The sequence below is a fragment of the Acanthisitta chloris genome, unplaced genomic scaffold (assembly GCF_000695815.1).
Source record: "Acanthisitta chloris isolate BGI_N310 unplaced genomic scaffold, ASM69581v1 scaffold454, whole genome shotgun sequence".
Taxonomy (NCBI): domain Eukaryota; kingdom Metazoa; phylum Chordata; class Aves; order Passeriformes; family Acanthisittidae; genus Acanthisitta; species Acanthisitta chloris.
The window spans coordinates 1-11,958 of NW_008670720.1; the positions used below are offsets into that span (position 1 = coordinate 1).

Below are 11,958 nucleotides of genomic sequence, written 5' to 3' on the forward strand. Positions count from 1 at the left end.
CCGAGGGGCATACCGGGAGTTGTAGTCCCGCCAGCGCCGCCCGGTGGCGTTTGAAAACAAAGCGCCAACGGCCGCCACGCCGCGCGTGCGCACTGGGAGCTGGGGGCACCGCGGGGCTGACTGACGGACTGACCGAGTGACTGACAGATTGGCTGACTGACGGACTGACCGACTGACGGACTGACTGACGGACTGACGGACTGACTGACAGATTGACTGACGGACTGACCGACTGACTGATAGATTGACTGACCGACGGACTGATCGACTGACGGACGGACTGACTGACTGACGGACCGACTGATGGACTGACGGACTGACAGACAGACTGATTGACGGACTGACAGACTGACTGACAGACGGACTGACTGACTGACTGACGGACAGACTGATGGACTAACTGACCGACAGATGGACTGACTAACGGACAGACTGACTGATGGACTAAGTGACTGATGGACAGATCGACTGACCAACTAGCTGACTGCCTGACGGACAGACTGACTGATAGACTGATTGATGGACAGATGGACTGATTGACTAACTGACTGATGGACAGATGGATGGACTGTCTGACTGTCCGACTGACTGACTGACTGACGGACAGACTGACTGATGGACTGCCTGCCTGCATGACTGACTGACGGATGGACTATCCAACTAACTGATGGACAGAGTGACTGATGGACAGGCTGACTGACTGACAGACTGACAGAATGACTAACTGACTGCCTGATGGACAGACGGACGGATGGACTGACTGATAGATGGACGGACAGACTAACTTAAGTGACTGACTGATGGATGGACTGGTGGACTGGCTGACTGGTGGACAGACTGATGGACTGACTGATGGATGAACTGACTGACAGGCAGACAAACTGACTGACGGATGGATTGACTGACAGACTAACAGACAGACTGACTGACTGGCAGACAGACTGTCTGATTGACTGACAGACAGACTGACTGACTGGCGGACAGACTGACAGCATGTCCAGGCTCAGGGGGTCGGAGCGAGGCACAGTGTGGGATGTGTTGGCCACAGGCATCATTGACCACCCATACGTTACCCAAGGAGCTGCCCGAGGGCTCTTGAATCTGATACCAAAGGGTTAACCAAGAAACAGAGGACTGTGCTCTTAGATGACAATTAAATCCAAGTGTGTGGCAGAACTGTGCTCTTAGACAATTAAAACAGAGTGTACAGGGCACAGTCGCTGGGTTAGAAATGGGGGATTGTATGTTTGGGATAATAACTGAAACCAGATGTATAGGACACGTGCTTACTGGGCTAGAAAAGAGAGAACTGTGTGTTTCAGACTACGTGCTCACTGGGCAGGAACCAGGAGATGGATGGATGGAACAAGACGATAGGAGAACAAAGATGTGATCGATGCGTACACCTGGCCTGGACAAAAGCCCAGAAGTGAAAGGACTAAAAGTACAGGGAGAGCATCCAAAGTTTACAAACTAAGCTGCTAGGTGGTTGCAAAAGCAGAGCCCTGGGACTCCTAGAACCACCACCTCAATTTAATGAGCATGTGCAATATTATAATGAGAGGATGGGTTAGGATAATTATTTTGGGGAAACAATCTTTATGTATGGAAATTACTGAATATCTGTGATTTATCTGTATAAAAGGCTGGAGTTTTTGAAGCTGGGTCTACATGCTTGGCAGAATATCCCTCATGCATTTGGTGCCACAATAAATAATGCCTGTTCTTAATACTAAATTGGTGTTAAGGAGTTTTACTGCTGATTTTGGTGACAAATTGGCTGCACTGTGCTTGGGGAAGGAAAGGCTTTGTGCCAGGTCAGCCCCGTGACTGCCTTGGGTACCTGCAATGCCCTCGTTGTTGTTTGTGCTCCACACAAAGCAAACACATCCTCTTCTAGTAATTGTCTTTGAAAGCTCTGCCTGTAATAGTCTGCATAAACTTTCAGGAAACAAAAGAAGAGTCACACTATAGATCAGCTCAAACTTTTATTCTTAGAAAAGTAAATGCATTACAGCACCTCCACACAAACCCTCCTGTTTTGCCTTCTTGGTTTTCAGTGTTCGGTTTGCATCTTTACTCTGAAAAATAGGACTTGAAAAGCAAAAAATTCTCTAAACCTACTAATTGTTTCATCTTTAGGATAAGTGATAGCTTGGGCTGACAGTTTATAGACTACAGATCCAAAAAAATCTGTTTCTTTAGAAACAGGAGATGATGGTTCTGAACTCTGTTCCTGGCTATCATTACAGTTTTATTTCAACTGTCGCTTGACAGATGAAATAAGACTTTCCCTGTAAAAATATTCATATATCTCAATAAGAACATTGGGCATTAACACAGCTAAAATTCTAACACTAAATGTTACAGATAAAATAGATGTAAAATGTTTCTGTATCACAATTCCTTCAGTTCTTCCTCCTTTTTCCCCCCTTCTCCCAAACAGTCCTTGCTTTCTGTTTTGACAAAATCCTGTGTTTGTTTTATGCTAAGTTTGCTGTCAGTTTCAGCTCAGCCAGCAGGGAGACTGACAGCTCCTGTGAGAGCTGGATGGAGTCAATAAAAATAGGAATGACAGCCACATGCTGGAAAGTCTAGATTCTTCAAGAATCTATAAAAAAACATGTATCCAACACTGAATGCTGAAGGTAATTAAATGAGAGCTACACCCATTCATCTGATACCAAAGCAAAACAGAGGCTTCATGGCATAACTGCTGGGAAACTGTTTGCCAGATTCAGTGCAGCACAAGACTGTGGTGTGACTTTTTGCCTCTTGGTCGCCAGGAGGGGAAAGAAGAACTTTCTGCTTCTATTTATTCCCATTTTCAGTAAAAACAAGTGGTGGTTTTTGATAAAGGTTTTTCTCAGCCTAGTTGCCTACATTCACTATGGATCAGGAAAATAATGTGTTGCTCAAATGGAATGGGCAGCTGAAAATAAATCCAGGAAGAAGGTTTTGGAGAGAGAACATATTCTTACAGTTCACAGTTTCAAATAGACATAGGAAATACAGATGTGTAAGTGTATTAATCAATATGTACAGTAATTGGAACTTTTGTAGAAGAAATAACAAAACCCCAAAACAACATAGTTGTAAAGGATAAGAAATAAAAATGGAGATTACATAATAAGCTCAAAGAAAAGTAATTTCAGAAACTTAAGTACTTTTATCTAAAATGTATTAGGAATTTTCACCCTTTTTGTTTCACAATTTCTATCGCTGTTACGATGCAACAGTTAATTCCATTCAATTTCAGGACTGTTCTTGAAGAGATATTCTGCCTATAAACAGAAGAATTTAAAAGTTGCAATTATTTTCATGTCTCCAATTTTGAAATGCATGGAAAATAACAAAAATACGGCAGATAGCATTGCTTTAAACAAAATTGCAGAAAGTATTAAATGGCTCTAAAATGTAATTTCTGGCAGCTGTGTTAGAGAAAACTTTCCCAAGATACCATCCACCTCATTCTCCCTCTTGGTAGCAGTCACCTTGTTTCTGCTGTGGGCAAGAGAAGGAAGTAAACCATATATAACAGTATTTGTCATGGAAAAGCCTAGGGAGTACTCTAGGGCCTGATTTCTGGACCCAGAAGAGTAGATGATGCTGATCTTTAAAAGCTGTGTAGTTATTAGGGATGATCTCATGCTCCTACAGCTACAGGTAGTTGTCATTAACCAGTAAGCAACAAGGTTAAAACAAGGAAACATTCCTTAGTGCCTGAAATGGCAACACTGGTGCTTTCATTTTGAGCTTTTGCATGACTAATAAAATGCTTTCATAGAATCATCAAGGGTGGAGGAGACCTCTAAGATCATCCTGTCCAACCATTAACCTGTGACTGCTGTAATCCCTGAACCATATCCTCCAGTGTCAGATCGAGATGCCTCTTAACCCCTTCCAGGGATGGTGACTCCACCCCCTCCCTGGGCAACCTATTCCAGTGTCTGACAGCCCTAACTGGGAAAAAATTTTCCTTGCATCTAATCTGAATCTGTTTCATTGTAACAGTGACCGTTTGTTAATGTAGGATGTGCAGGGAGAACAGGAGAACAGCAATGTTACAGCATCAGAATTCCTCCTGACCCTGCTTTCAGCTGAAAATTGAACTGCATAACTTCCTGAGGTCATTTGCCACTGGAATCATTCTGTGAATCTCCTATAGGATTTTCTCATTAATTTATCTGTGCATTTTGAAGGGAATTACTGAAGAGCTGATGTATTCATCATTACAACGTGTTTGGTTGTGCCTAGAGGGGTGCATGCAGGATGGAGAGTGATGTTCCCCTTTCTGCAGAGTTAGAGATTTTATATCATTTGAAAGTAGTTAGAACTGTTAGGCCACAAGCTGAGCTTTCTCTGACCCATATGGCTGCCTTGTGTAAGTCAAAGGTGGATTACAGTCAAGCCTGGTGCTAACAATCTGAACATTCATAACAGTTAGAAGAGACAAAGCTGCAGCTTAAACATTACTTAAAAATTAATAGCAGGAGTAGACAGTCCATAGATTGTGGTATATGAACTGTAACAACCATATTACAACACGGAGTATAGAGCCAATCAAAACCCCCACTGAAACCTAGTTAAAAGGGTGTGAAGATGACACTTGGCAACCACTTGGTAAGGAAACAGCAAACCAATGAGGAGTAGTAAGACCTCACACCTTACCATAGCTGTTGGCCTGGATTGTCATGTGAGGGTTGGGGAGTTTAGGTTGTAAAGGGTATAATTGCCCAGGGATTTCTTGGTTCATGTTCCATCTTTTGAGGCACCTAGCTTGAGCTACCAGATACCATAACTGATCTGTGCCAATGAACCTGTCTAATGGAGGTGAGAGCCTGGTGTCAAAAATGTCTTTAACTTGCAGGCCCAAGTGTCATAGCAGAATTGTCAGGGTCCATAAGATGTGCAGAGTGCACATACCAAAGGGAACCAGATTTTGGTAATGATTCTTGTCTTAACAAAACTAGATTATGCCTTTACTTGATATGCAGTGTGACCTGACCCCATAAAGAGTTGTGACTGGGGTTTGAATTTTCAGTGTAATTGCTGTCCACTAGAATTGCAGATACTAATCATCAATTAGTTGGTTACAGTGGGGAAAAAGAATTTGAATCCTTATGTTAACAGAGATTCTTTGGGTCTAGATAAATATTCAAATGTATTTAAGAAACAAAATTTAATTGCCTTACCAGAAAATCAACTGGATCATCTGGTCTGATCCTACAGCATTCATTTATGCCTTGCATAAGGGTTGGCATGACATTCTTCATCAAATAGTTTCGTAGTGGAAGTGACTGGGCCTCCAATAGCTCTCGTTCTTGTCTTTTTACTTCCTCCATGTGTTTATTCTAGAAGTAATGAAAAAAAAATAAAATCATAAATAACAAGGTTTATAACATCTACCAAATAGTACTTGACTAAATAATAATGGTGGTCTAGAATAAAAAATTTAGTATTGGAAACTGGGGACAGAATTTTAAAACACAACTTGGCAGAAAAAAATAAATTAACTGCTTATTAAATTTAGAGTACAAAACATACTGAGAGCAAAGAATTGAACATGATGAGAACTAAAATAATCTCCTTAGCAAAATTATTTTATTTTTCTCTCTTTAACACCTAAAAGGAGGTTTATTTTGAAGTCTTCCAGTGGTCCTTTTTCCATGAGGTATTTGGAAAACAGTTGGAATATACTGTAGCACTTCAAAAACTAGTACTATTTGCAAATGCAGCTGGTTTCTCAATGGTTCTTTGAACTGGAGGGAGAGTATTTGTACTAAGAAGAGAGCCCTGGCTCTAAACATTTAAATTGCACATTGTGGTGTGTTGGTTGGTTTAGGTTTGGTTTCTTTGCTTTGTTTTATTTTTATTTCATTGATGTTTTTGACGGGGTTGAGAGTTAAATCGACTAAAACCACAGTGAATTACATCTGTTTACTCCAGCTGAATTTATTCCCAAATTCAGGTTAAAACAAATACAATTGTTATACTCAGAAAGTAGGAGGCATGAAAACTGCTGCAAGTTTTCCTTTGTTCCATTCACAAGCACTTAGTAACATGCACATTTGCAGCAGCTTTAGCCAGAAGATTACTCAAAGACATTTTCATTGTCCTCTCATCTCTCATTCTCTTTATCAGTAGCCTGAGTCCTATATAGATGCAGCAACAGATGATACTCTGAATAATGGTTTTCTACACTCAAGGCATAACACAAGAGCAATGTCCAGTCAAAACCAATACACCAATATCTGGAAAAGGCATTTCACTCACTTCAGGAGTGCTACTGAATAAATCTTATGAGTGGTCTTTGGTCACTACTCAGAGACAGCAGCTAATCTACAGTCTGAAGGGCAAATACCTCTTGAAAAGGATAACCTTAAGCACACACTTTATTTAAACACCTACTTTAGCTTTGAATGATGCACAGTTTGCTCCTTCCGAGGTAAATGGCCTTTTGATTGGATACAGCTAAAAATGTGCTATGATTACAAATTTTATGGAGTGCAAAACGCTATTTAATGTTGAATAAAGCTGTAAATAAGCACAGAGATAACAAAAAACCTAAACCCTTACACAAGCCAACATCAGAGCAATGTAAATGCTTCTTTAAAAGTGGGTAATTGCAGCACACAGTTTGCCCACAGATGTGTGAGGGCTTTCAAAACTGAACGGTCAGCTTGTTTTTAAATAGCTCTTACAGAAGACAATAGAACTGCCTTCAGGTGAAACAACCTGACTTTGGGTGTGAACAAGAACATTCTTAGACTGTGCATGCCAGGTTATTTACCTGAAATGTCCTTAGGTGGGGCAAAGTAAACAAGGAAAAGCGTCATGTGCAAATCCTGTGAGTTCAGGTAGCCTGAATACCAAGTACTGATTAAATTATCAGCAAACAAAAAGCATCCTTCAGGCTGCATCAGGCCGTCCTCAGTGAACTGGGGACTCTGCTCTCACAGATGTTCTTGAAGGCTCAGGAAGTTTTCTGCAATGCAGACTGGAATATTGATCAGTGTTGATAAAATTCTAGTTTGAGAATTAAGACTTCGTCAGCTGCTTAGAAGTGAAATGAGTAAAATGCAGAAGTCCTAGAAGACTTGGTATGGAAAATCACCGTGGATTATAGTAGACAGGTATAAATGGTAAAAATGAAGAGCTACAGCACAGCAACAACACCAAGAGTATCATGAAAGTATTTTAAAGACATGCTCATACCAACATGAGAAAAATTCTCTATCTATAATCAAAAAGGACTATATTCGGTAGGATGGGCCTCAAAATGCACTGTGATGATAGTATAAACCAGATCTAAAGTGTGGTATAAGGAATGATGCAGGTGATATAATATTGAGAGGAGCTGTTGACTCCCCTTAAGGCAGAGACCTTGCAGGGGGGGCTAGACAAATTAGAGAGCTGGGCAATTGATTATGGGAATCGAATCATTAAGGCTGAGAGTAGGATAGAGGATAGTCAAGTCGAGAGCACCTGAATAACCAGAAGGTAAGAGGTTGAGCAAGAAGGCATTGTTTTAGTTAATTAAGCATGAAAAGTGTAGAACTTAGGGCATTATTTTAGCTTAGGGAGCATAACCACAATGTATTTACGAGGAAGTAAAACTAGATGCAGCTGAACTAAGGACCTGGCAGCCAAAGAGCAAGACCAAAGAGCATGTGCCAAACTCAAAGGTGAAAAGTTCGATCTGATAAAGACTATCAGCCTTCCTCCTAAGGACCCTCTGGATGACCACCAGAGAACATCAGACTAATGCCAAGTGGGAGGAGATGAAGGAGGAGATTATGATAATGATTTCCAAGAACTAATTGCAATAATTACCACCTATTCCTGGAAATAATGAATATATATGAGTTTTTAATGGATATAAACCAGAGAAGTGTTTTCTTCTGTGCTCAAGTTTGATGGAGCAATCCCCCTTGTGCCCAGCCCTGAATAAACAAATACCTGCAGCTCAGACATTAAAGTCTGTGAGTAGTTCTTTTCCAGGTTTTCTTGGCATCACAATCACTAACCATATGAAGTTTAACATGTACAAGTGCTGGATTCTGCAGCTGGGATGGGGCAACCCTGGCTATACCTACAGACTGGGGAAGGAGAGGCTTGATAGGAGTGCTGGAAAGGGACCTGGGGATCCTTGTTGATGGCAAGTTGAATATGAGTCAGTGCCCTGGCAGCCAGGAGGGACAACTGTGTCCTGGGGGCATCAGGGAAGGCATTGCCAGAGGGAGAGAGAGGGGACTGTCCTGCCCTGCTCTGCACTGGTGCAGCCTCACCTTGAATATTGTGTGCAGTTTTGGGCACCACAATATAAGAAAAATATTAAGCTATTAGAGAGTGTCCAAAGGAGGCAACAAAGATGGTGAAGGGTCTTGAAGGGAAGCCACATGAGCAGTGGCTGAGGTCACTTGGTCTGTTCAGCCTGGGAGGAGGGGAGACCTCATCACTGGATACAACTTCCTCACAAGCAGGGGCAGCACTGACCTCTTCTCTCTGGCAACCAGTGACAGGACCCAGGGAATGGGCTGAAGTTGTGCCAGGGGAGGGTTAGGCTGGAGATTAGAAAATGGTTCTTCCCCCAGAGGTGGTTGGGCACTGAAAGAGCTCCCCAGGTAAGCTGCCACAGCACCAATCCTGACAGAGATCAAGAGGTGTCTGGACATTGCTCTCAGGCATATGGTGTGATTATTGGGGATGTTCTGTGCAGGGCCAGGAGTTGGACTGGATAATCCTCAAGGGTTCCTTCCAACTCTGATTATTCTGTGACTCTCTGAGCAAGAGAATTCCTGCCACACTTCCCAAATGTATTTACATAACAGATTGCTTGAAGCCATCTAAAACACATAAATAATAATGGTTTCCCAAAAATATGTATTAACCTACCCACTCTTCCCAGTTTGCCATCCTTTCAGCTCTTTCCTCAGCTTCTTTTTGCTCTTGTTCAGCTTTTTCTTGAGCTTCTTTGACAAGGCGTTCCTCAGCTGCTTGGCGTTCCAAAATCTCCTTTTCTTCATCTGTCAAACCATAATTCCGAGGTTCTCCAATTTCTTTGACGATCTTTTGTACAATAAATCTGTTCTCAGGATCTTCATATACACCTACGTCTTTTAAACAAAACAAGAGAGCACCTTTCAAGGTTTTTGTCAATTATCAATGGACCTTAGTAAACAACTGCAAGACCTAAAAATATGTGGTGTTCATGTTGTTTGAATTTTCAGGTATAAGATGTTGGTTTTCAGTTGGTTATAATATAAATGTCAGATTTTTTTGCTACAGAGAATGAGGTTTTCTACATCTGATTTTTACAACTAGTTTCAGCTAAAATAGTTTGCTTTTTGAGATGTTGTAAAGAAGAAATTTATCAACACATTTTTTACACCTATTGTTTATCAGTTGCAGCTTGCCCAGGTTTTGAAACTTGAAAATGAGGTCAATTAAGTATCAGAGATGTTCCTGACACAAATCTTATGTCAGCTTATCCAGATAAAACAATCAGCTTTGTTCCTGTCTCCCCCACAAAGGCTACACAATAGGTTGCTTGGATTAGGCACAAACTCCACAAAGTTTTCACTCATACAGATTTACAAATGCACAGACCTAGCTCTAGTCCATTTCTTACTGTGTTATATTTACCAAACAAATCTGCAGCTTCATGTAGGAGCATAGAGACTGAACAAGACCTTTTCTTTCATTTTATTCCTTCTCCCTTTAAATTGCTGGAGGTTACTTACACAGTTAGCTTGATAAGAAATAAGGAAAAGAAAAAATACAGAAGAATGAAGACTGTCCCCAGGGTTTTTTAGATTCTATATGCATTCAGTGTGGGAAGGCAGAAAGGGTATAGAAATGCACTTGGAAAAGAGGGCATTTGAGGTAGAGAAGAATACAGAGATAAAGGGCTTGTTCAGAGGTAAAGAGCTGAAGACATAAAAGCATAGAAATGGGTAAGGAGAGCAAGCAGGTGAAAAAACCCAAAATTTAGATGAGAATCAGTAGTTCCTGTTTCATAGTTCTCTGTTTAGGAAGTTATTTTGAAAGTTATTGGCAAAGGATGCCTCCCAGTGCTTCCTAATCACTGATTCAGGCAGAAGATAGCTGTCAAACCATTTTTTCAGGAGTTGAAGGGTTTGTGATTTGGACCTGAAGTCCAAACTCTTCTCATGAATAGAGGAGAAAGTGAACAGAATTTTACATGATGAAATTTCTTTTACAGCTTCTTCTTTCAAAAAATCAGTGATTACACCCCTGAAATATTCCAAATTAAGGGAATAACATATTTGCTCTAGGATGGCCATGCTCAAGTAGGGAGGTTGGACCAGATGACCCATTGTGGTTCTTTCCAACCTAATTGATTCTGTGATTTGTTATGGCAAATATTCCATTGTTTCTACAATCTTAACTGCTCTTGGATATAAAAATTGCAAAGAAAACCACTCTTCTACTCATTTAAAGTATTGCCAAGAACATTATCAGCATTAAATCTCCAGTCTCAAAGACTGCATTTTTTTTTCTTAGATGGCCAAGCAAGATTCCAATGCACATATTAAAGCAATCATAATTAACTACATTTATTCTCCAAAATAAATACCTTTAAAATAATAAAAAAAGAGGTTAGCACTGGTGCTAGTTGAAAGATCACCAGAATTAAGGTCTTCAAAGGAAATTGCTGATTTAACTTTAACATGCCTTTTTGTAGCAGATGTAACCTGCCTGTGTCACCAGCCCCAATTTGCAGATGAGAAAAACAAGACATAAGATAACTGACTTACTGCCTTCATGCAGTGAGTCACTGTAGCAGAGTAGGGTTTCCAGAATCCTGAAGCCCACTCCTTTGTACTAATCATATTTCAGAGTCAGAAAAAATAATAATCGCCAAAAAGATGCATAAACCCATATGTTATGATTTTCTAAAATGAAGGTGAAAGAAAACTTCTATTAATTTGAGTCAATATTTAACAAATCAAGCCCAAATTTTAACCCCTTCTCCAGAATATGACTGAGAAAGCAGCTGGCACTGATTAAATCCAGTGCTACTTAATTCTGTGGATCTGATAAACCGACTGGAACATCAATTAGAATGGAGAGGTATTGGCTGAGCTGAAGGTTCCTCAGTAGTTTTCTTTGCAATCTGTCCTTACCACTTTAGAACAGAAGCTACTGCTTGCATGTCCCAGTGGGTAACAACCAGCACTGTGAATATAGATGAAGAGGCAGATCTGAGACAAAGAGACCTTATGATGATGCTCAACTGAAATTGAGAGTCAACACTATAAACTGACTGTGAAAATCATCTGGAACATCACAGCTGTGATACCTCAATAATTAAAATCAGTATGCAAGTGAGTTTCCATGTTTGGAATGGACTAGAGTTTAAGGATAATCTTTAGGCATAATTCTCAGCAGGTAACATTGCAATATTCTGTCAGAGAATATACACTTTATAGTCCTCACCAAAATAAAATGTGGTCTTGGACAGTGCCACAACTTGCATATCTAGAAGTCTATAAGAATATGACCAAGTGATGGCATCAAACCTTAATATTTGTCATTTCTTATATTTACTTTCCATAGTAGAACTACCTCAATTCTAAAATCATTATACTATTTTCCCACTGTCACACTTCCTAATAACACATACATGCTGTTATTCTCAAGATAAATCACGATGATTGACATAAAAAAAAAAACCACTTAAAAAATCAGTTATGACCCAGGCTGTTGAACAATTAACTTCTCATAATTATCTCAAATGGACATTCCAAATATCAGCAGTTTGATTTTAATTGCAGGGTTTTCCCCTTGTTATCTCTTTCCTCTCCCTCCAAAAACTCCCCACCTTTTCTTTAGAATGCTGTGACCCTGATCTCACTGGTTTTGAATAATCAGATAACAGTAATATTATCAAGATTTCCCAGTGATCACAATTTTCTAGATAGTGTGTAG

General features: G+C 40.3%; 1 protein-coding gene across 1 annotated transcript in view; it reads right to left on the reverse strand.

Moving 5' to 3' along the window:
* Nucleotides 1-3,239: 3,239 nt before the first annotated feature.
* The window catches only part of AK7 (adenylate kinase 7), a 13,837-nt gene continuing 5,118 nt past the window's right edge, over nucleotides 3,240-11,958 (reverse strand). Inside the window, exons 6-8 of the mRNA XM_009073755.1 lie at nucleotides 8,899-9,119; nucleotides 5,196-5,354; nucleotides 3,240-3,284 (exon numbers count right to left, since the gene is read on the reverse strand). Of these exons, the coding sequence (XP_009072003.1) occupies nucleotides 3,240-3,284; nucleotides 5,196-5,354; nucleotides 8,899-9,119 (425 nt within the window). The remainder of the gene's footprint in view (nucleotides 3,285-5,195; nucleotides 5,355-8,898; nucleotides 9,120-11,958) is intronic.